The sequence below is a fragment of the Poeciliopsis prolifica genome, unplaced genomic scaffold (genome assembly GCF_027474105.1).
Source record: "Poeciliopsis prolifica strain line A6 unplaced genomic scaffold, Auburn_PproV2 SCAFFOLD038, whole genome shotgun sequence".
NCBI lineage: Eukaryota > Metazoa > Chordata > Actinopteri > Cyprinodontiformes > Poeciliidae > Poeciliopsis > Poeciliopsis prolifica.
In genome coordinates, this window is record NW_026562413.1 from 1,633,031 (window position 1) to 1,656,288 (window position 23,258).

Sequence of the window (23,258 nt, forward strand, 5' to 3'; positions counted from 1 at the left end):
CAAGTTGTGTTCTTGAATCTCTGGACATTATTGTGTAAAGGATTCTTTAAAAATGAAGAACAATGAGGATATTTCTGAGCATCCTCTTAATGAACAGAGCGTCTTCCATAAGAGGCTTCTTCAAAACCACCGTAACACAAACTGTTACAGGAGATCCTTCCTGACCACAGCTGTCAGCAGCTACAACAACAAAGCTGGACAGTATGAGTTACAACAATTAATTTCCCTCTGGAATTAATTAAGTAGTTTGAATCGAATCAAACCTTATTTTACAGATATGTTGAAAAACAATAATAAACTAAAGCACTAAAAATAATAGTAATTGGAGAAATATGTTGAATCGACAAGTTTCACAAGTAGCGTCTTGTTTATGTTTTATATTGAAAATGCATGAAACAGGAAGTGTAGTTGTTTCCTATACATTGGTTAAAGTGGTTTGAGTTGCTCTGATTCTATTCTATGCATAATAAATTGAAAACAGTTAAAAGTAAAGAAAAATTATTATTTGTTATGTTCTGCACAGGATGAGACAGACCTTTACACTTTCTTGTAGATGTATTACATTTACTTTTAACATTCAAAAGTCCAGCCTGCAGTCTGTCATTGGCTTTACAGAAGCTCCAGTTGAAACAAAATTCATGTCAGAATTTTCTCCTGAACATAGGAGTGTGAAATTAATGAAAGAACAGTTTTATAAACGTGGTAACGATAAGTATGCAAACTGTACTGCACATTTTGAAATGTGGTGTTCATTATTTCTTGAACAGTTTAATATATCAGAATAGAAAAAGTAACTCAGTCAGACCACCATCTACTCTACTCTTATTCTGACTGTCTAGGTAAGACAGAAGATATGGATAAGCAGTAAAGATATTAATTTGCTTTATTTGGGCTTCCCTTCATTCTTTATTGATGGGAATGATTACATTATCTGTCATATTTAACATGCACTCTGGTGAACCCTGGCTCTGGGGACATGATTTAAGCAATGTAACCCTCCACACAGCTATTGTCTTGGTTTGGCAAGTCACTGTTGAAGCAGCTCCATTTAGCATCTTTTTTGTATTCACAGCACTCCTGGGTGGAAATGTCTGGGTGGAAAATTCTTCCTCACAGAACTGGGAGAGGGCTAGTGTCCACTGTGAAGAAGAAAGAAAAAAATACTGGTGTATAGATGAAGAGAGATTTCAATGCTTACAAAGACTTCAAGAAAAGCCCCATCAAGAATAATACTTCTTTAGGAATTGTTCTTGATTATTTCTAGTAAAAAGAGTAATGTATCAAACTAAAGCTCTAAAACTTGCATTTTTGACCAGGTCAATCAAGGCCAAACTGTTGAGCAAAAGAAATCATCCAAAGACGAGCTTCTTACATAAACATATTAGGAGTGGTTTATAGTCATTGTATAGCATTGAATGTAAATGGCAAACAGTAGAGCTCTTGTGATTAAATAATTATGAAATGAGAACTCTGAGACCTTCAAGCTCTAGATCTGTCAGTCATAGATAGTAAAACAAATCCCTGTCCCACTTCTCTAGCACTTATAGCTTGTTGCGTGCAGCACAGTTTTTCTTCTGGCTTTCCACAGCACAAACTGTACCATGACTCCAGGAGGTTGATGGATTTTCCAAGATGGACAAAATGGCTGGCACTGGGCCACGGAAAGTAGCTTGGTAGGTATCTGGGACGTCAAAAGATCTTTCTGGCAGATGGTACCAAGATTCAGAGAAGTAGGAGTAGCAGGTGGGTACTGGATTTTGGGTAGGGTAATTGTCTTTGTCTCTGAGAAACAGAAGACGAAGAAACAAAAAGACTAAAAGCACTGAAGATTTAAGATTGTGAGAAATTCAAATGATTGAGAAGTCTGAAATACGTTTCCTCCCTGATCAGAACACAGAAGAGCTATCAGGGCAATCATCAAAAAGCCATTGGGGCATCCAGCTGAAGTCATGGGTGTGCAAAATTTGAGGTGCAATCCTGAGTCTGTTAAGGTAGGCTCCTCTCGAACTAGGTCTGTGATGGGATCACTGACCAATTTAATTTCAAAATAGAGTAGAATGTATGTGCAGAAAGAAGTGTCTGAAAGGGAGTGGAATAGTTGAAGAAATGTGGTTTCTGTATGGGGCCGGAGGAATGGAGGATGGGCAACATGTTGCTGGGAAGTGATGATAAAACAAATGTCAGTCTAACTAGGAGATGCTTCTGCGAAGGTTTTCAAGGACAGACTGAAAAGCCTCCAGCTGAGGAGCCTGCTAGTATGAAAAACGGTGCAGCAAAAAGTTCCAAATTCAAACACTAAGAAGACAACAAAATGCAGATACACCGGTCACTTTATCACGTACACATTGCTAGTGGTGGCAACACTTTATTTGATAGAGTCATGAAGTGTCATTTGGTAAATAATGACACTTTTAATGCTAAGTTGCATTAAAAGTTGCATTGAAAGTCCAGTAAAAGTGCCATCTTCGCATTAAAGTGTCATTTTTTACAAGATAACTTTATGGAAAGAGACAAGATGACTTTATGACAGCGTCATGTCAGTCTTATGCACATCCCACCAAATAACGTGTTACCCTATTGGTAAATTGGCTTGAGGTCACTGGATTACAGAGAGCTCATTCTCATGTTCAAGAATCCAGTTTGAGATCATTTAAACTTTATTAACATGGTGTTTTGCTTTGTAAGAAGCAGCCATCAGAGTTTGGGTGAATTACGGTGATAAAATCGAATGGATCCTTGCTTTGATGCTGTTTATGCTAAGCTGAAATTGTAACACATCAAACAAGATTGTCTATTTTGTTAAGATGGTTGTCAGACACTATGGTCTTCTACAGCTGTTATTCATCAACTTTGACGTTTTATGTTTTATACCTTCGTATATGTAGATATCGAATAATTATTTGACATATAATCACCTTTCTCTCATCTAGAACTTGTTTGCTCAATCTCCTCTGACACCAGCAAGTCAAACAAGCACTCCTCACTGGGTATTTTCTCTTTTTCCAGCCATTCTCTGGAAACCTAAAGATGTTTGTGCGAGACAACCCAGTAGATCTGAAGTTGGTGCCAAACAGACCAGTCTGTTTGGCACCAACATCCATTCCAGTTTTAACCCTCTCAGGCTCAAATTACTTGCAAAGACTAACAAAGTAGCATTTAGCTGTTGCAAATCTGCAACATCTGCCTGGAGAGGGTTAAAATCACTTATGCGTCATTTCTACTGAGCTATGTGATATGGTGCACTGCAGATCACTATGCTATTTTGTCTGTTTCCTTTGTGAAAGTGGATCATACACAAACCCAAACCGTACCATTCCATGACCTCCTTCAGTGGTAAGACCATAGAATAGAGCATCTGGGTCCAACAATCCAGTTCATTGATTGGAGGACAGTAAAATGTTACTGCTCGCGACAAGCACAATGCGTTGTACTTTATACATTTGGTAAGTGAGTGTCCAACAGACAGAGGAAACACTCGGAATACGCGAACCATAAAACAAAGTACCAAACCACATCGACGAATGACGTACTGCAGAGACATGAACCACCCTAATCTGAGAAAGTAGAGAAACCCAAAAGAGCAAAACCACTAGGACATCCTATTACTTAAACTAAAAGCTAAAAACAAAGGTTCTGCACTGAATTTTTTATTTTATTTTTATTTTTTACCTAACGTGATGTCTCTAAATGCAAGGAACTTTATTGTTATTTGGCACTTTCAAATCTTTAGCATAAGCACACATCTGTATGTAGCCGTGGAGATAACAAGCAAAAGGTACTGTACTTACCATAGTGGAGTCTTATCAGTTGCACATAAACTTTGACTCAATCTGGCTTTAAATTAATGGGCTATAAAAATAATAGAGAAAAAACCTTGGAAAAATACAACTGCTCCCACACTCACAGTCGGTCAAAATGCCCATAAATCCTCCCTAGCATTGGCTAAAATGATTTATCTTTTTGCAAATGGTATATGGAATGAATTGTAAATATACATTAGTGTTTCCACTGAGAAAGATAACATTTTCTAACTTAGCCCCATGCAAACTGTACTGTTTTTCACAGTTCTACTCTCTTCATTTTGTTTTATTCAGTCATATTTTTGCAAAGCAATTCATCTCCATTTATGGTCTTAGTATGGCTAATTTTCTTTTGATTGCATTTAGTTTTCTTTGCTATGCTTCTAAAATCTATATTTTTGCGTTTTTGTCTTGGAGTTGAGGCATCTCTTGTTGTTCCAAAGTATTCTCTCTAGATGTCCTCAGTCCCTTTTATCTTGTCTCCAGATCATCTAGTTGTTAAATTCCTCAGTGTTTTCTAAAAACACCACCAGTACTCTCCTTTACTGGGACAGCAGGCTGAGCCAGTTCAGCAGCCTCTTGTTCAGCCTTAGTGAAAAATTTTTTCAAAGGCACCTCTGGAGAAGATGTAGTCTTAAAGGAAGCACATGTTGCTCCAAAATGTCTGCATTTATGGAGCTAGGCTTTGCTAAGAGAAATAAAACGAACCCCTGTCATGATAATATTTCATATTGCTACACAGCTGCTGAACTGGATTTTTTTTCTTTTCTTTTTACTGATTTTCATCCACGTCTCCCAACAAAGATCAAGATAATGGTTTATTTTCATTCCACATTCTTACTGTGTGATGATCGTTCTATTTGGTTCTTTGTTTTGCTCTGAAAAGTTAAGTTTGTGGCTCTTGCCAAAGAACGTCATTTTAAATCAATTCAGTGAATATCTTGCAGGGGAGCAAGATATTGCAGGAATATTGCTCCCCTGCAATAACCTGCTGGTGAAAGCGAGGGTGCTTTCTCCCTGCTTCCTCCAGTACGTTGCTTCCTCCAGCAGGGAGAAAGCAACGTACATGGTAACAGCCATGTGGCGCCTCTCGGCGGTAGCAACGTACATGGTTCACAATGGGACATCACTACCCACATAACATAGGGGGTAGTATTCAACATTCATCTGATAATGTGAAAAAAGGTTGAAGTGCTTGTGCTTGTATAGATTGATACCTATACAAGGACAAGTTTTGAATGATCATAAAGTCACAGAAATGTTTGTAGAAACAAGACCTTTCTTGTTTCTGTAGTTGGCTTCTTTCACCTCGTCAGTCAGGTAACTATTAACATAGTTAATGTTTTCCAGAGAATCAGGATCCTCCCGTCAGCCAGGAGTGGGTGTCTTCCAACATGTGGGCGGGCTTACGGCAGCCATTAAGTTGCCAAGCAGGAAATCCAGGTGTTGCTTTTCATTTTGTTTGCAATCTGAGATCAGAGACGCAGTACTGTGAGAGGAAGAAAGTATCAGTAAGTACTATGCGTTTTATTCTGTTACAGTGGAATTATTTTTTACAAGGAATTAGTAAGAGTTTGCAGTAATGTAGAAAATACACTAAAATTAGATTTCACTCAGCTAAGTAACCGGTGAGAAATTTCCATATAAAGTAACAAGAAACTGCTGAGTTGGTCAGAAGAGACAATGAGCTGAAACATTCTGAATGATTAGCCTGCATAGTAGCAGAAACCAATATTTACATTTATTGCAGCTGCATTCAAATGAAACAACTCAGACAGTGGGATACAAAATTTAAGTTTTCATTCAGTTAGCTGAACAAAAACATGGCCTAAAATGCAAACTGTTTTTTTTTTAACAATCTGTTTATTTCAGGGGCTCAAAACTGGATCTGACAAATAAAAACAACAACAAAATGTTTTACTTTCTAACACTTGGTTAAAAAAAAAAATAACTCTGCTTGGACTGACAACCTGAGAACCTGAACTCATGGATGTCACCAGATACGAGGATTTCACATTTCCTCTTGCCATTATTCTTTTAGATTTTGACATTAAATATCTTTTATTGGACTCACCAAACTGTCTGAGCCACTCTTGACATGGTAGTGATTTCTTGGATGAGGTTTTGTTGTTATTTTTGCAGCTTTTGTATGGCTCCTTTGACTGGATGATGACTGCTCACAGAAAAATGTTTCAAATAAACTGGAGGGTTTGTGTTCAGATACAAATTGGCAGTAGCTGAGTGAAAGTGCAGATAGGGGAAAATAAAAGGATAGGAAACAGCTGAGAAGAGGAGTATGCGTGGTATTAAGTGGAGGAATTGAAGATTATGTTCATAAATGTAACATATGAGATTCATATGAGTTGCGTGTACAACAGACGGATTAATATTGTGTTGACTGGAGTAATTAAAAAAAAACTTCAGCCATAAAGAGCATTGCTTTATCTTAAACTGGCAATTACTAGATGTATGTGCCACCCGAGTTGATAATTAAATCCACAAAAGTCAGTAAAATGTTGTTTGGAGTTAAATTTCATGTATGTGTCAGAACAATTTAATCAAAATTCTCATTATGAAGCAGAAAAAAATATGTTATTTAACTTAGGAGCATTTATGTTGATCTCTGTTGTGACCAAGTATTTCTGTTTAAATCTGTGTTTTTGGTACTGAAACATGCACTGACTGGTTCAGAGACTTTTCCAAGACTTAGCTCTTCTATGAAGAACCAGAGCCCTTTGCATACATGTAAATAAACTTGTGCCTACTTTAACCAACAGTCTCTGAAGCCCCTCACAACGTCAGCCCGGTCCAATCCTATTAGGTCACTTTGCTGCCTCAGAGAAGTACAGCAATGAGCGATCGGCCAAAGTGCATTCTTGCATTGTTACCTTGGGAGGTTTGGCCAAAAGCTGCACAGCAGGTTTAACAATTGACCAAAAAAAGAAAGCCGAATAATGGGAGGAACACATGTAAATAGTTTGAAATGACAATCTACACTTCTTGTTCCGTCATGTCCACAATATCAGCGCAGAGGACAGAGGAGCAGACAGTTCAGTGACTTCACGATAAATGATATTGAGAACTGCCGGCTGTAAAAGAGGAAATCAAATTTTTGTTTTCCACTGCTAGCAGCAAGAATCCAGCTGCTGCAGAACCCTGTCAACCCTTTTCCTGCCACGTCTAACCGTGCTTGTTTTCTTCTTTACAGCAACCAGACGCATCCATGGCGAACCTGCCGATTGGTTGCATCTTTATCGTCCTGATTAACCTGGGGCTGATCATGGTTATCTTGGGCCAGTACAGAGAGATAGAGATGATCAGCAAGAAGAATGAAGAGCTCCTTACAGTCAAACGTTTGGCTTATGACAAACTTCAATATGAAGTCAATTTTAAAAAGACGTTGCAGGTCCTTCTAGCAACTGGGGAACAGAAGTTGAAGGAGATGGATGCTGATCAGCCCAAACTCACCAAGCAGCTGGAGGACAAGAAATCTGAGGCCGCCACATGTCAGGAGCAAACAGTAAAATGTTTTAATAGACGTTTCTTTCTACTTTACTTGTCTGTTCTTCTGCTTCCAAAAGATGCAAAAACGCATTTTTTAATACACATTTAGGTCAAAACATAAATTAAGAAATGCAGTTGCCCTCAATCTATTCATGGATTAGTGTTTGTAGATCATAACTCCTAATTATTCACAAAAGTCTCCTCATTTTTTTGGGAGGATATTCACATGAGCATAGAGGTTTAGCCTCTATCACGGGATGCTGGTTCTGTTTGTTCTGGGTGTGTTTGGTACTTTCAGTTGTACTAAACAGTAAACAGGTGTAAATAGACAATGAAGGAAAATCCCACAAGAAAAAACTTATTGTTTCTCATGTCGCCTCCAACCAACTGCTGTCCTGGGTGGTGAGTCATATCACCCACATCTAACAGAGTCGCTGCAAAAAATGGCACTTTAATTTAATTAAAATAAATTTACTTGCTACTTTTAGCTCTTTTCTAAATTTTTTGTAGCATGAAGCTATGCGCAGTGCTTTATATCAGCTGTAGTTATTTAAAGGGGTTCACAAATAAAATTATTTTAGCAAAAGCTTTTTTTTGCCACTATTCCAAGAAGACCAGAAAGAAATGAAGAGTGCATGACAAAATGGTCGTCCTGTTGACAGATTCCTTCATCTGAAGCTGTGGAGTTCTGCACCTTTTACTCTTGGCACATTTTTCTGAAAATGATTTTCTTCTTCAAGCTGTCAATTTAATTCTTGGTAAATTTATGGTTTTATTTCTCCTGTAATTGGATAACCCTGTGAGATATTCACAGCTTAGTCTATTGTTTTGCAAAATGCACAACTTTAGCTAGTGGAGGAAGTCGGAGTAATCTGAAACAACTTGTGCAAAATCCAGGTTTGGATTGAAAACCTGGACTTTCTTTCCGCGAGGCAACAGCGCCACCGACTAAGCCCTTGGTTTGCAGAAACAGTATTTTATTCTTTTATTTTTATCAGTACTTTTTTTTCATAATGTCTCCAGCCTTATTAAGACTTCACTGATTGGTGGAGGGTCCGATTAGCTTTTTAAGAATCATGGGAAACAGGAGCGTGAAATATAAAATAACAGCATTTTAAATAGTTTTCACCTCATCCCTGCTGTACCTTTTATCATTTCCTTTTTTCCTATTTTCATTGGTGCGATCTTTCTAAATGCAAATAGCTTCATGCATATATTGTTAAGCTTACATGAAGCATCAGAAGATAATACGAGGATCCAGCTGTAATCTAGACAACATACATAGAAGCTTTTGTTTGTGTTTTCCATAACTGCATAACTTTCTTTCTCCTGTGTTTCTGGGTTGCGTAATGGACTCTTTTTCGTAATTATTTCCTTGATGTTTGTGGTTGGTTTGCTTGCGCTGCCCCACATCAAATGTCACCACACCCTTCATGAAACAGGATCACAAACTGCTCCGATGAGACGGTGTGGTGTCTCCATTGTTCAGCACCTCTTTATCTTGATGCTGGGCGTGGAGCCGGTGCTGCTGGTCAGAGTCATCACATTCCACCTGATCTGGGTTTTATGACTCCTTCAGTACTTCAAACATAACCTGAATTCATACAAGAGTCGTGGCATGAAAGTAATTAACAGAACAAGTAAATGGAAGGAGAGTCCACACCTGATTGACATTGAACTTGTTCTCAGCAGCAGAAAAGATATCCGGCTCTTAAATCAACAAATTACCACTTTAACCTTATAAAATAGAAGTCAACATTCACTCACACTCATTTAGAAATTTAGTGTGGTCACCTTAAGCATGGCAAGACCTGCAGCTAAAATCGGATATTTATATTTACACTATAAAACCCACACACAACTTTGTTTTACCCTCTCTGTATCACTCAGAGTCAGGGTTAGAATATTTCTATTTGTGTAAAATCCCAAAATGACAGAAATAATTGTCTTTAGAAAATGTTCTTTTGCAGGATTCTTCAGACTCACACGTTTACATACGCCACACCCCAAACATCTATTGGCGCTTGGATGATGATGTCATTGGGTTTTTTGAACCTAGAATAATGTTTTTAAATTAACCTCCGCGTTTCTGAATGGAAAATTGATTAAGGCTCGTCTCAATTTTTTCTGAAGGAAAATGTCCAGCCGTCTGCTTGGGACATCAAACTGAAATGAACTAGGGCTCTGCAGCAGGACAACGAGCCAAAAAAAAAAACACCAAACAAAATGAAGACTTTGTAGTGGCCTAGTCAAAGTCCTGACCTCAAACCTATTGAGAAATTGTGGCAGGACCTTGAAAATGCTATTCTTGCTCAGAAACCCCCCATTTTCACTGAATCACAGCAATTCAGTAAAGATGAGTGAACCAAAATTCCTCCACAGCTGAAAAAACTCATGACAAGTTATCCAAAACACTTGATTCTTGCTACTAAATGTGTTATTATTTCACACATCTTTATTTAAAAACTGCATGTTGTGTTTGATCAATATTTAAAGTGGTGTGATGTTCCGAAACATTTAAGATATATTCTAAAAATGCGTGTCATGATTTGTCATTTCTCCCATACAGAAAACCAAAAACGAGGAGGTGGCAACTCTGGAGGAAACGCTCAAAAGTTCCACAGGTAGGACCTGCTGCTCCTCTGCCACCATGTGGTCAAATGCAGGAACGACAGCTCAATTCTGACCCGCTTCCTTCCTTTTTCTTGAAGCGACCTTTAATGCAGAGTCTGAAGTCTGGAAACAAGAGATCATCACTCTGAATGCGAATCTATCAGCACCCAGCCCGATCTGCAAATACGTGACAAAGACTGAAAAACCATTGTAAGATCCAATTTAGCGAAACACATCAAACGTTTTTAGAAAATATAGCTACACACCAAAGAATAACAAATTGTTCTGTTTTTCAGGGAATTTTGTGCCACAAAATCAACTCAAGCTAAAGAGAAGTTAAGCAGATGAAACTACAAACTCCAAAAAACATTTTATACTCGCAGAAATGTGTCACGATCTGTGTTTTTCTGTGTGTTCATTTTGAGTTTCTGTGTCCTCCCAGTCTCCGTGTTTTTTGATGTTTTTGTGCCTCATTTTTGTCATTAAATGACCATTCATCTCATCTGGGTCTACAGCGTTCTGCCTCGCCACCTCACACCGAGCTTTGTGATGATCTAAAACTGTTTTTACCATTGCAAACTGCATTTAAAAATCTCAAATCATTTTCACTGCCTGAAAATTGAGCTACTTGTCTCAACTTTAAGTATTTTTGCATTTGAACCAGACGAGCCGCTTCAGTATGAGAGACATTTTCAAAGCAAAACTGTTACGCAATAATCTATGATCAATGATTCTGTTGGGCCACAGCAGCAGTCAAATAAACGTGACTTTAGTAAATCTGAACCCTGTATTTACTCTGAAAGGTTTCTTTAGATTTAGAAGAGCTTTACTAAATGGAGGATTTAGAATAAGAAGATAAAAAAGCATAGACTCAAACCCTACATCTGTTGTGTTTGAGTCCACACTTTATTATGTCTGATCCCGTTCAGACACACTAACGCACACAAGTGCAGGATCTCGAAATCAAAATCTCACGTGTTGTCTTGGTAGATTTCAGAAAACATGCTTTTCTGTTTCTAAGAAAACTTAAATTAAGTAATTTATTGGGGATTGAAAAAGAACCTGAAGGTTCTGCTCAGGATGTTACTTAAAGTTCGAATAAGGACACTAAATACTATCATGTCTATTTTTCTTGATGTCTCTTGTTAAGTGGTATTTGCATTAAGCTATACATATATATGTATGTGTGTGTATATATATATATATATATATATATATATATATTTTTTTTTTTTTTTTTCTCTAAATACTTGTTTGAAATCACATGCAACTATCATTTCTTGTTTTGACTTGTTTCAATATCTAATTGTTCTGAGGTAAAAAAAAAAAAAAAAGATATTAAAGGAAAATTACTAAAAATAAACCAAACAGCCAGCTGCGTTCAAATACTTTAAAGTGTCCTGGTCTCTGAGTCTGTATTTGGATCCTATAAATCCATAAATCATGCGCTGTGCAATCATGTGCATTGTTAGTATCTGTATTTACTAAATATTTAGTTTACAAACAAGATATTTAGTTCCCAACTAACTTTTAAGTCTGAGCTACATTTTTTGTTTTCAAATTTAATGTGAAACGTTAAATATTACGTTGGCAAAAATTAATATTTAATTTCAGTCTAAATGTTTAGTTTGTAAACCACATATTTAGTATGGAAGCTAAATATTTAGTTCAGAGTTAGACATTTAGTTTAGAACAAAAAATTTAGTTTGCAAGCAAAACTTTAGCGTCAATTTGAAATCTAAACATTTAGTTTGAAACTCTGACATTGCGTGTCACCATGAATAACATGGGGAAAGTATGACAAATTTAAATATTGCTGTTATTTTTATTTCACTGCGTAACGTTACAAGCAGCATTCATAAATATAACGCCTTAATTAGCAGATTATTTGTGCAAATAACGAAGCCTTAACATTAAGTCCTTCTCATTAATGTCAACCAGAAGTTGTGAGTGAAGAGATAAATTTCTATTTTAAGTTTTTTTTTTGTTGCTCCTACTCACTCAGACTTTTTGCTTGTTGACGGTGCAACACAAGACCAGTTAGTGGGACTCTCCTCTCAGGAGGGGAGGGAGGCCACTTCCACCAGTGGGAGGGAGGAAGAGGGTTGAGTGGGCCAGGCTGTGACAAAAAGCCGATTACACTGAGGCCACTGAGTCCTGTGTGGCAATTTGCATCCATCCTCTCCTGGTCATTCAAGAGGAAAACACATCCGCGGATCAAGTTTGTGGTTTTTCACGGAGCAGGATTGTATGACTTTGAGGCTTTCACTTGTAGTTTGTAACTTGGACACAAAATACTAAATGGAAGTTTTAATAAACATTTAGATCTCAGGACAAGTTCAAGAAAAACTTTCAACTTTTTTATTAATTTTTTATTTTTATTTATTTATTTATTTATTTTGCAGTTTTAAGTGAAAACCACACAGAAATGACCAGCCCTTCTAGGAGCATAGACGATCAGAGGGGAACCGGAGAAGGCCCGGCTCACAAGGCGGAGACGCCCCGGTACCGCAGCTGGAGCAGCCTGCGCTTCTCCAGGTGGAGGAGCAGCTCCCAGAGGACGACTCCTCCGAGCACCCCCTCTCCAAAGACCGAGAAGAGAAGCGACGTTTCCCGGACTCTCTTCACTCTGGTCAGGACGCACAATGACGACTACACGGCGGACCCGGACGGCACGCTGGACATGGGCGCGGAGGCCGAGGTCGGCCTGGATGACCTGCTGCAGGATCAGACCACGTACTTCCAGAAGCAGTTCGGCTCCATGCTGCAGCCCGGCGTCAACAAGTTCTCACTGCGCATGTTCGGCAGCCACAAGGGGGTCGCAGCAGAGCAGGAAAGGGTCAAGAGCTTTGGGGTGTGGATCATCCACCCCTACAGTGATTTCAGGTAATGTTCAGTTTGGATGGCCATGGAGGTCCTGATTCACAATAGAAACATTATTTAAGTTCCTGATGGGAAAAATATAAACAATCTGTGTTGTTTAGATTAAAATTGTTGTTTATTGATTAAAATAAAAATACATTTCCGCCTAAAAGACTCACAAATTTGTAACGTAAGAAATTTTCTAGGAAAATAAAGACATTTATGAGTTTAAAACTTTGAAAATTTCTAGGGAAAAACGTAAAAATGTTTAGATTAATCTATAAAATTTTCTGGTAAAAACAAAATAAAAAAAAATTTGACTTCCAAAAGAAAGAAATCTGTTAGAAAAACAGACATTTTCAGATTGATCTCAGAAATGTTCTAGTAAAACAAGCACATTTCTGAGTTTCAGTTTTAAAAAACTTTTCAAGAATTTCAGAAAAAAAAGTTTTCTAGAAAATATCTGGTGGATTTTCTTGCAAATTAAAATTTTTCAAACTCAGAAATTTCTAATTTTTTTCTCAAAAATTTATGAAATCAAAAAATGTAATTTTGAAGTTCTTTTCTGACAAATGTTCAACTTTTTAAACTTAGAAATGCCCTTTTTTGTCAAGAGTATTTCAGAAACTTTTTTCCATCTACAATAACAGAATGTCTATTCTTTTAAAAATAGACATTTTCAGGTTTACATCATGTTGTGATGGTATTTCTTCATCAAAAACATACCTGGAGTGTTGTCTTGATTCTTTCATGCACTTCATGACTTCCTAAAGGTAGATTCGGAAAGAGACAGAAACCCAGTTTGTTAAATTACAAAGTCAAATTTCTTTTAAGTTATTTTTCAGATATACCACATTTTTTTTCATAACAACTGAAGGTTTGATTGTGTTATAGATTATTCTATATGTGGCTGGAAAATGTATACGGTCTCCAAATTTGCCATTTTTTTCTATAAACCTCCCTTGAAAGCAGCAAATGCAGCCAAACAGATTGTGAGGTCCAGTTCTTCAAGGGCATCAGCTGATGTCATGGTTTGTAGCACATGATAAGGCGATGAAGGGATTCCATTAATGATACCGTATTTAGGGCAAGATCAACTGGATTAATCATGCAACTCTAACGTGACTCAATATTTTCCAGTTCATAAGACTCTCTTTCTTGACCCTCACCATTTTAACAGAACATTTGACCTTCGTTTACTTGTGTTCAGCCCCAGTTTGGGGCAGTTTTGTTGAATCGCCACGCTTTTGGAGCGCACCACCTTCATGGTGACCCCAGAGCAGCCTCGGCGTCAGGTCATAACCGATACCCGGCATCAGATTTGAACAATTTTTAACCATCAGGCCTTTGCCAGACAGGCAGGATAAACCGGTGCACAGGGATTAATGCCCATAAGAATCCCTATAATTCCCATCTTGCTCTATTATGCAATAATACACAGACAGCTGAGGGGGAGATTACAGAGAGCCTGCTCTCCTTAGACCTTATGGTCCAGCTTCCTCTTTATAATGGACCAGTTTGAACTGCACCACACCCGTTTACAGTTTAGAGTCACATGGGTTCCTCCAAAAAGAACCAAAAAATGTGGAAAGTTTGCAAGCTGGCAAAAATATAAATACCTTTTAAACTTCTCCACATTTGATTCTAACTCCAGAGTATATTACCAACACAAAATGATGCATAAATCTTAAAACAGAAGAGAAATAACATGTTTTTCCAATTAAAAAAATTATCTGAAGTGTAGTTTGACTTCTTCCACTTTAAATTTGACTTCCATTATTAAAATCCATTCATCATAAGAAGTTCCCTTATAAGTAAATATAGTTCAGTTGTGTGTAATTTAGTACAAATAATAAAGATTTCAGATGCACCAGCAGAGAAGAACAGACGTTCACAGCTGTGCTATTATATAAAATAAATATCTCACAGAGCAAAATTTGTATTTATGTGTTTGAATGGCCTAGTCAAAGTCCAGACCGGAAACAAACCAAGAATCAGTGGCAAATTCAAAAACTGTTTACTATTACTTATTTTGCAAAGAAGAATGTTCAATAAGAAATATTTCAAAAGAGCCACAGAGAAAAAAAAAAGGTAACCTGAATGCACACAACTTTATTTATTTATTTATTTTCATTTAAATCATTTTTAAAACCAAATTAAATTTTTTATTCTTGTTACGACCAAATACACTTGAAATAGGAAAAAACTAACTTTCAAGTAACTTTTCAGCAAGGGAGCTTGTTTAAGTAATTCCTTAATATTGATCAAAAAGTGCTAGTTTGAGATCATTCTAATTATATATGGTAAAAATACCTTGTTCCACTGGTAGACTATTTTACGAATGACTAGTATTTTGTCATTGATATTAAGAAATTATAGACTTAAATCAAGCTCCTGTGTCTTGCCCAAATGTTGCTTGAGTTAATTTTGTCTTAAGAAGCTAGACCAAAACTAATTAAGATTTTGTGTTTTTGTAGTGTAAAATTCCAATGAAATATATTGCTATTTTAACTTACAATCAAACAAAATATGCGTTCTCTTAATGCTGCATATGACACATCAGTGCTGCATGTTTCTCAGTATAAACCACTAATATCTGGCCTAAAAGCTTTTTCTGCCGCTGACACTACACTTGCACATTAATCGTGTATAAACGTGAACACCCGGCCCACGTGGACAGCTGTAAAACCCTTCAGAGTCATCGGGGAAGTTATTAGCAGCAGGAAGTAGCCACTAATCTGCTGGAACATAAGTAGTCATGTAAACCAGCATGTTGACATGGAGGACACGACCAAAAGGGGATTGAAGGAGGAATGAATGGGAAGGAAAAGAAAAATCTCAATTAACTCGTTCTGTATCTCCTCTTCTTTCAGAGGAAGAATGATGTAATCAAAATTAGTCCAGCGGATATTCAGTTATCGTCCCAGAGTAATTGAAAGAGCGACAGAGAGCCAGAAAAGCAATCTGTGAGGGATGTAAACAATCTGTAAGGAAATCCAAACCGAGCCTTTGGTGCATAACGAGACACTGGAGACATATAGACCAGTGGAATCGACATGAATAGAGAGTGAAGCCATAAGGTTCACTGCTCCACACAAATCACAAGGCAGACATTTCCACTGGGAGTGATACGCTCTTCTGTTCAATGCCTTGTTCAACAAATACGGCAAGCAGTATTCATTTTTAATGGCAGGGGCTATTCTTGTGACAGAAACTATTCAGGGAATAATGAGATGGATGTCTTTCCCTGGTAATTAGGTCAACCCATGAAGCTATTATTTAAAATGAACAAGTTTAGCAGATAAATTAAACCTTCTAAAAATCTGTTAACCAATGAAAGGAAGTTTTATCACAGTATGATTTAATGTGAGAGAGCAAATTAACAGGACGGACTCTGACCTGAACACGCCAGCGTTTTGATGGTAGTTTCTTCCTGTCTTAATCCAGTACTAAGTGTTTCTAATCATTTTCTGCTAGGTTTGTTTTTCACCTCCACTACCAATACGGATATCTGAGGTTTAGTATCAGTCAATACAAATACTTCTCATTTTCTTATTTTGCCTGTTTTTATATTTTTTCCTTACTTTGCTTCTATTTGCCTTAACTTCCTGCCAATACGCTATGTTCTCTAAAATGTATGTTCATTAATGTATGGTGCATTGGAGTATTTCAGGAACCTGTTTGGAAATGGTTCTTTAGAAAGTTCAACAAAGTGAGGAAATGTTACTCAAATATGTTTAAACTTGTAATCTGTTGTCCTGGAATGAAGGACATTGAGACATGATGACGTTCTTGTATCTGAGACATGAAACCTTTTCAAAGACCATGCATATCAGATAGACAGGTCAGTTTTCCTACTGGCAGCAGTTGCAGCATAACAATGACGTGATGCTTTGGATGAAGAATGACTGAGAGTATGAGGGTGTTTTTGTACGTATGATTTTTCAATCACATGATTAAATTTTGGGGGATTTAACCCTAACCCGCTCATAATTAGTGTGAGAACCTGAAGATTAAGCTAAACCTCTACACAGTCTAGGTTTTGTAGGTAATCTCATCAGAGGACCACAGATCTAATCGATTTCTCTTGTTTTGTGCAGGTTTTACTGGGATATTGTGATGCTTCTTCTGATGATGGGTAATCTGGTCATCCTGCCCTGGGGAATCACCTTCTTTGAAGACCAAAACACCATGCCCTGGATTATCTTCAATTTCCTGTCCGACACGCTCTTCCTCATGGATCTGGTCTTTAACTTTCGTACCGGTATCCCGGGAGAGGACAGTCACATTATTCTGGACCCCAAAGAGATCCGCATGCACTACCTCCGCACCTGGTTCCTGGTAGACTTTGTTTCCTCCATCCCTGTTGATTACATTTTTCTAATCGTTGACCTGGAGTCCCGCCATGAGTCGTCTGATGTGTACAGGACGGCGCGGGCTCTGAGGATTGTGCGTTTCACCAAGATCCTCAGCCTGCTGCGTCTTCTCCGACTTTCACGTCTCATCCGTTACATCCATCAGTGGGAAGAGGTAAAAGAATGGGACAGAAAGGAAAACTGCACCCTTGGTTTGTATTGTTTCCTAGGTTTTGAACGTCATCTTTTCAGCCACTCACTCAAGGAGCCGTGTCACCCTTTTGCTTCTTCATATGAGTGATTCTTATCTCTTGTCTGGAGCAGAGGTATCAAACTCATTTTCACTTTGGGCCAAATCAAAGGCCAGTTCTGCCAGAATGTATTGACAGAACCCATTATCAAAAGGTCAACTGGTGCCTTGACCTTTCCTGTTTTATTCAGGTTCCTCTTGAGCTGTTGTGCTAATTTTCTCCTTTCACTCCATGCTGCTATTTATTTTATTTTTAAGCAGTTATGAGGAATGGTGGCAAAACCTGAAACTGCTGCTGCACAAGCTACTCAACAGGTTGTTGCTAGGTAACCAAAGAATGAGTGAGTTGCTAGGTAACCACAGAGTGCGTCAGTCAGCTGATTCCACCAACTTTGCTTAGCGAGATATGAGAGGTTGAGCGACTAAAGTCTTTCCTCTGCCTACATCCTCCAGAATGCTGTTCCGTTCTGAATCAGGTTCAGTGACATTATTGAACGTTTTATCTATGGATATTGATGGTGGGTCTATTGTGTTACTGATCACTTGCCCAGCCCTACTTAATAATCATAATCAGATGAGACTATAGTAGTTGTCAAGATGGTGAACTACGAATCAATAATTCACTGGTCAGATCTAGAGGTGAAAAGCACTTACATCTTCAGCTTGATAGGACGTACAAGACATTTCAGAGAAACTGCTGAAAATGACATTGACTTTGCTTGTTCACACAGCCCACCCACATTCCCCCAATGTTCCTGCCCATTTTCACGTCCACATAGAGAGGAACCCACTGCTAATGACGACAAACCCAATTTGACTCGAACTGAACCAGACATTTAGTGGATAGAGTAACACTTGACAACGGAGAAGGGGTTAGCATACTGAACCACACTAACCCATGCTGTACTGCTTAGTGGAAATTAGACAGTCTTCAGTCTGCTGTCACTCCTTTATTTGAGTTTTTCTGGTGTACCTCAAGGATCAATCTTTGGACTTCTTTTCATTCGCCTGAACCTTCCTCTGTTTGAGTTTATTTTGAGGAAACATGAAATAGTCTCCCATCACGACCCTGATGACTGTGAGATTTACATGTTGTGAACTAACCCGCCTTCCTCTGAGCCCTTCCTATTGTATCTTAATGACACCAAGATGTGGATGGTTCAAATTGTGTTAGTTACAATGAGAAGAAAATAGATGCTCCGTGCATTCGTGACCCATTTGGGTGTTTCTGCTCTCACCTATGTCGGTCTTTGCTGTATACTTAGTCACGCCTCACAATCATGTTTCCAGTAAGAGGAAAGTGTGGTTTCTGCCTGGAGTTGGCACGTTCCAGCATACAACTAAGTTTCTCTCATCATACAGTACTTCTCTGTCCTGTTGTACCAACAAGGAACTTGAGTGTTTAGTGACAAAACTGTGTAAAAGTTGTCTAACTTTGTGAGACAGGCAATTTTGCCTCCAGTTTTCAAATTGATTCCATTTCCTGGTGTCTTTCAAGGAATAAGCTGTTTTGTTATTATTCTCTGAATACACTTTGTGTTCTGATCTGTCAATGTTATTTCTCTCTTTTAACTCACATTTATACTTTGTGATTTATATCTGTCTTGTTTTTGAAAAGTGTTCTATAATACCACTTGGATATCTTGGATGCTTTAAATAAACTGAACTTGAATTTATTTAACTTCTCCTGTGACAGATTTTCCACATGACTTATGACTTGGCCAGCGCTGTGGTGCGTATAGTCAACTTGATTGGTATGATGCTGCTGCTGTGCCACTGGGATGGCTGTCTGACCTTCATGGTTCCTATGCTGCAAGACTTTCCTCCAGACTGTTGGGTATCTAAAAACAACATGGCGGTGAGTCCAGGTTCTGCCTAAACGTCTAACCTCAAAAGAAAAAAAAAATCAATAATTGAATATTTACAACATAAATAGGCCTACAATTACAGCTAAATGAAATCTTCTTCTCCTCAGAACGCCACCTGGCATATCCAGTACTCCTACGCCCTGTTTATGGCCATGAGTCACATGTTATGTATAGGATATGGCGCTCACCCTCCAGAGGGCATGACCGATGTTTGGCTCACCATGATCAGCATGGTTGTTGGAGCCACCTGCTATGCCATGTTCCTGGGTCACGCAACCACCCTGGTCCAATCTTTGGATGCATCCCATCGCCAGTATCAGGAGAAGGTAATTATCTCTGACCTATTATGTGTTCTGGAACAGGTTAGGGTGGGCCTATGGGCTGTACAAAACATTTTTATAATTTTTTAAATTATGTACAGTTAAAGAAAGTACAAAAACGTCTAAAATATAAATTTAGCATAATAGGTCTCTTGTAAAGGTGTAAGACTAAAACCTTTTGGCTACACACTCAAATGTTCAGTGGATAATATGTTCCAGGAGCGACACATGGACGCTAATGTGCCTCTGGCTTTGAGTTTTAATATCACAGTCATGTTTCAAATCAGAGGCTTGCTTGCGTCTTCAAACTTTGCTCAGAGAGACAGCGCTACATATAACATGTTTACTATCTAATGGATTTTCACTCTGACCTTTTACTGGGGATTTTCCCATGATAAAACCGAGCAGATGATGACAAACGGCAGCACCTCTACTGACAGCAGACAGTGATCACAAATGAGTTTGTAATCCACTTAGAATGGGAGACAAAAAAAAAAAAAACACCACACACAAAACAAATGGAATAATTTTAATTACAGTGTTGTAATTCAGCAAACACATGGGAGAAAACAGGACTTAAAACACCTGACATAAACCCCCACAGAACTTTCACTGCATCCTCATGAAGGTACTCCACCTTCATGTATGTATTTTATGTGATTTTGCAGTACAAGCAAGTGGAGCAGTATATGTCGTTTCATAAACTGCCAGCCGATGTGCGGCAGAGGATTCATGATTACTACGAGCACCGATTCCAGGGCAAGATGTTTGATGAAGACAGCATCCTGGGAGAACTCAGCGACCCACTGAAGGAGGTGGGTTATTCTTCAGACGTGTGACTTTGATTGTTCTTTCTTTTAATTCCAAGAGTTATTGATGAGAGTAGATGATTGTTAGAATGTAAGGTGCAGACAGAGTGTCTGCATGAAGTGCCATGAGTTTAAGTGCCATAATTATTGTATCATTGCCACAATGTTTATGCAACACTTCATATAAAACCCACCCAAGTAGCTGTTTCATTCAGGTGTGTTGAGCCAGAATCAAATCTTAAAGTTGCAGATGAACGACCTTTGAAGACTGGAGTTTGGAGTTTGACCTCAAATGAGTTAATAGTCATACATTTATCAACAGTCTTCAACATGCACAGCAGAAAACTAAAAACGTGTTTTCTACTCAATTTATTTGTGTCCATTTTGTCTCTGTCTTGCAGGAGATTGTCAGCTATAACTGCCGTGGACTTGTCGCCAACATGCCGCTCTTTGCCAACACCGACCCTCACTTTGTCACCGTGATCCTGACCAAGCTGCGCTTTGAAGTTTTTCAGCCAGGAGACTTTGTGATACGAGAGGGAACGCTGGGTCGGAAAATGTATTTCATCCAGCATGGCACCGTCACGATTATCCCGCGTGGCAGTAAAGAGATAATACTCAGTGATGGAGCCTACTTTGGAGGTAAATACAGTGGAGTATTAAAACTCTATTCAGCTACTTATCAAATCTATGAGAGTCTGCATTATTTAGATTGTTACGGCCTTTCTTCTATAAAATCAACCACCGAAAACTTGTTGGAATTTTACTACATTTTCCAACTATTCTTTACTATTTCTTCTGAATTACTAATGGGAAATGTAATTGTTTGTCATTGGCTTGATGTCATTTAGAAGAAAAACTAAAATTTATGAAATATCACACTCTGCAAAAGCAGTGAACAATAATATGTGAGTTGCTTGATTAGAATTATACTATAAATAAGTTTTGCAGTGTAGGTTTTTTTATCGCGCACTGTGAAAAAAACACCTAAATTTTACCAGGAATTTCTAGAGCAAACAAGAAAAATTCACTTTAAATAAGTCAAAACTAACTTACAAATAGCATTTCTGCAAGATATAGCAGCTTATTTTAAGTATATTATTTCTTAATATAAAAAACAAGTACTAGATCCATTTGCATATAGTTTCATTTATCACAAGACATTTTTCCAATACTATAAGGAATATAATCAACTTGTGGAACTTGTACATTTTTAAGTCAATATTAAGAAATTGTGGACTTAAAATTAGCTCCAATATTTTGTTGAAAAGTTACTTCAAGTGCACTAAAATATTTGGACTAGAAACTAGACCAAAAATAGAAGAATTAGATAGATTTTGTTGTTTTTTTCAGCATGTGTCGAGTTTTTCTTCTACCTTCATGTCTAAACCGATTATTTTTCTTGGTTCAGAGATCTGCCTACTAACTCAGGGCCGACGGACGGCCAGCGTGAGGGCCGACACCTACTGTCGTCTTTATTCGCTGAGCGTGGACGACTTCAACGAAGTCCTGGAGGAACATCCTCTGATGAGGCGGGCGTTTGAGAGCGTGGCTGTGGAGCGACTGGATCGAGTTTCACGTAGATCCAGTTATCAACCTCCAACAACTGAGTCCGAGTGAAATAAGAAGAAAGAGAAAGAGACTCCAGACAGACAGACAAAGCACTTTTTAACAGATCTCAAGAAAATAAATGTAAAATAATGTCTACTTGGATTTTATTGATGTACACAAACTGGATAAACCTTTGTCATTGCTTTTTCTCTTTTTTCTGAATAGATCCATATGTTCTTTTTTTAAAACAAGTTATAGACTATAAGCCAAATAATTCAGATGTTCACACAGAAATACATCCAAAAAATCCACTGGACCTCAAGGACTGGATTTCTGTTTGCCCAGTTCTGGGATGGGAGCACCAGATGGTGGTGCATCATAAAGCTTTCTGATTCAAATGATCCCTAAGATCTGTATGTTGTGTCACATGGAGGTTAATACCGATGGGCGATAAGCTCCAGTGATGTAATAATTCAACTGTGATCGCAGCTGCAGGTGGTGGTGAACTTTTACATCTCCCTATTTTTCTCATTTGTCATTGTCAGGATTTATAGTTACAATGGGTTTCAAAAAATAATGAATTTTAAATGATTGGATGCACAAAAAATAAATAAATGAATAAAACTCTTGGTATGTTATTAGACTTCCAGATTGAATCACTTAAATTCTGCTGATATATGATTCTTGTCAAGCACTTTTCACCAGGAAGAGAGGCAAAGGCAGGCAGAGAAAAGGTAAAACTGAGTTTGTTTGCATTTTTTCATCAACTGCCTCTTGTTTTACATGCTTAAGATCCTGCTAATAAGGTTTGTTTGTAAAGTGTTTTGGTCAAAACAGGTCTTTAGTAGAGTGGTGGTAATATTTTAAATGGTATAAAATGAAATAAAATTTGAGGGATAAATTGCTTTGCATGTTTGCAGAGCTGTAATTAGACCTCCTCTGACTGGGTTTTATATTTGTTTATATTTTCCTTGCACTGATTATGCAGAGTAAATATATTTCTGACCCCGAGACATAATAATTAGTTTTCCAAAGCAGCTGACACAGAACGACAAAGAACATTAGCTTATATTTGTGCACATTGCATTGATTTTTTAAATTTAAAGAAGCATTTATTTACATTTCCAAAACACTCTCTATATTTATATTTATGTCCATCTGAAACCTTTGCGTGTTATGCAAAGAGTGTAAGCAGAAGAAAAATATTGGTGTACATAACAGATGCAGATGTTTTTCTAAATAATGGCTAATAAGTCAGTGCCATGTCAGAGATCTGATGGCACTGATATCTTATAGATATTTATTTTCCTGTAAGTTTGGTCATTT

General features: G+C 37.8%; 1 protein-coding gene across 3 annotated transcripts in view; it reads left to right on the forward strand.

Annotated features, from left to right (window-relative positions):
- Positions 1-23,191, forward strand: part of hcn3 (hyperpolarization activated cyclic nucleotide-gated potassium channel 3) — a 37,893-nt gene extending 14,702 nt beyond the window's left edge. For 2 of the 3 annotated variants that reach the window (XM_055053678.1, XM_055053679.1), the window contains exons 3-9: positions 12,323-12,803; positions 16,880-17,309; positions 19,081-19,242; positions 19,360-19,578; positions 20,241-20,387; positions 20,783-21,023; positions 21,793-23,191. In XM_055053678.1, coding sequence (XP_054909653.1) covers positions 12,346-12,803; positions 16,880-17,309; positions 19,081-19,242; positions 19,360-19,578; positions 20,241-20,387; positions 20,783-21,023; positions 21,793-22,001 — 1,866 coding nt within the window. In that variant the 5' untranslated portion in view covers positions 12,323-12,345 and the 3' untranslated portion in view covers positions 22,002-23,191. Of the gene's footprint in view, positions 1-5,150; positions 5,312-7,008; positions 7,307-9,873; positions 9,929-10,015; positions 10,128-10,213; positions 10,420-12,322; positions 12,804-16,879; positions 17,310-19,080; positions 19,243-19,359; positions 19,579-20,240; positions 20,388-20,782; positions 21,024-21,792 lie in introns of those variants that run through there. The other variant, XR_008607587.1, reaches the window with a different exon arrangement.
- Positions 23,192-23,258: the final 67 nt, after the last annotated feature.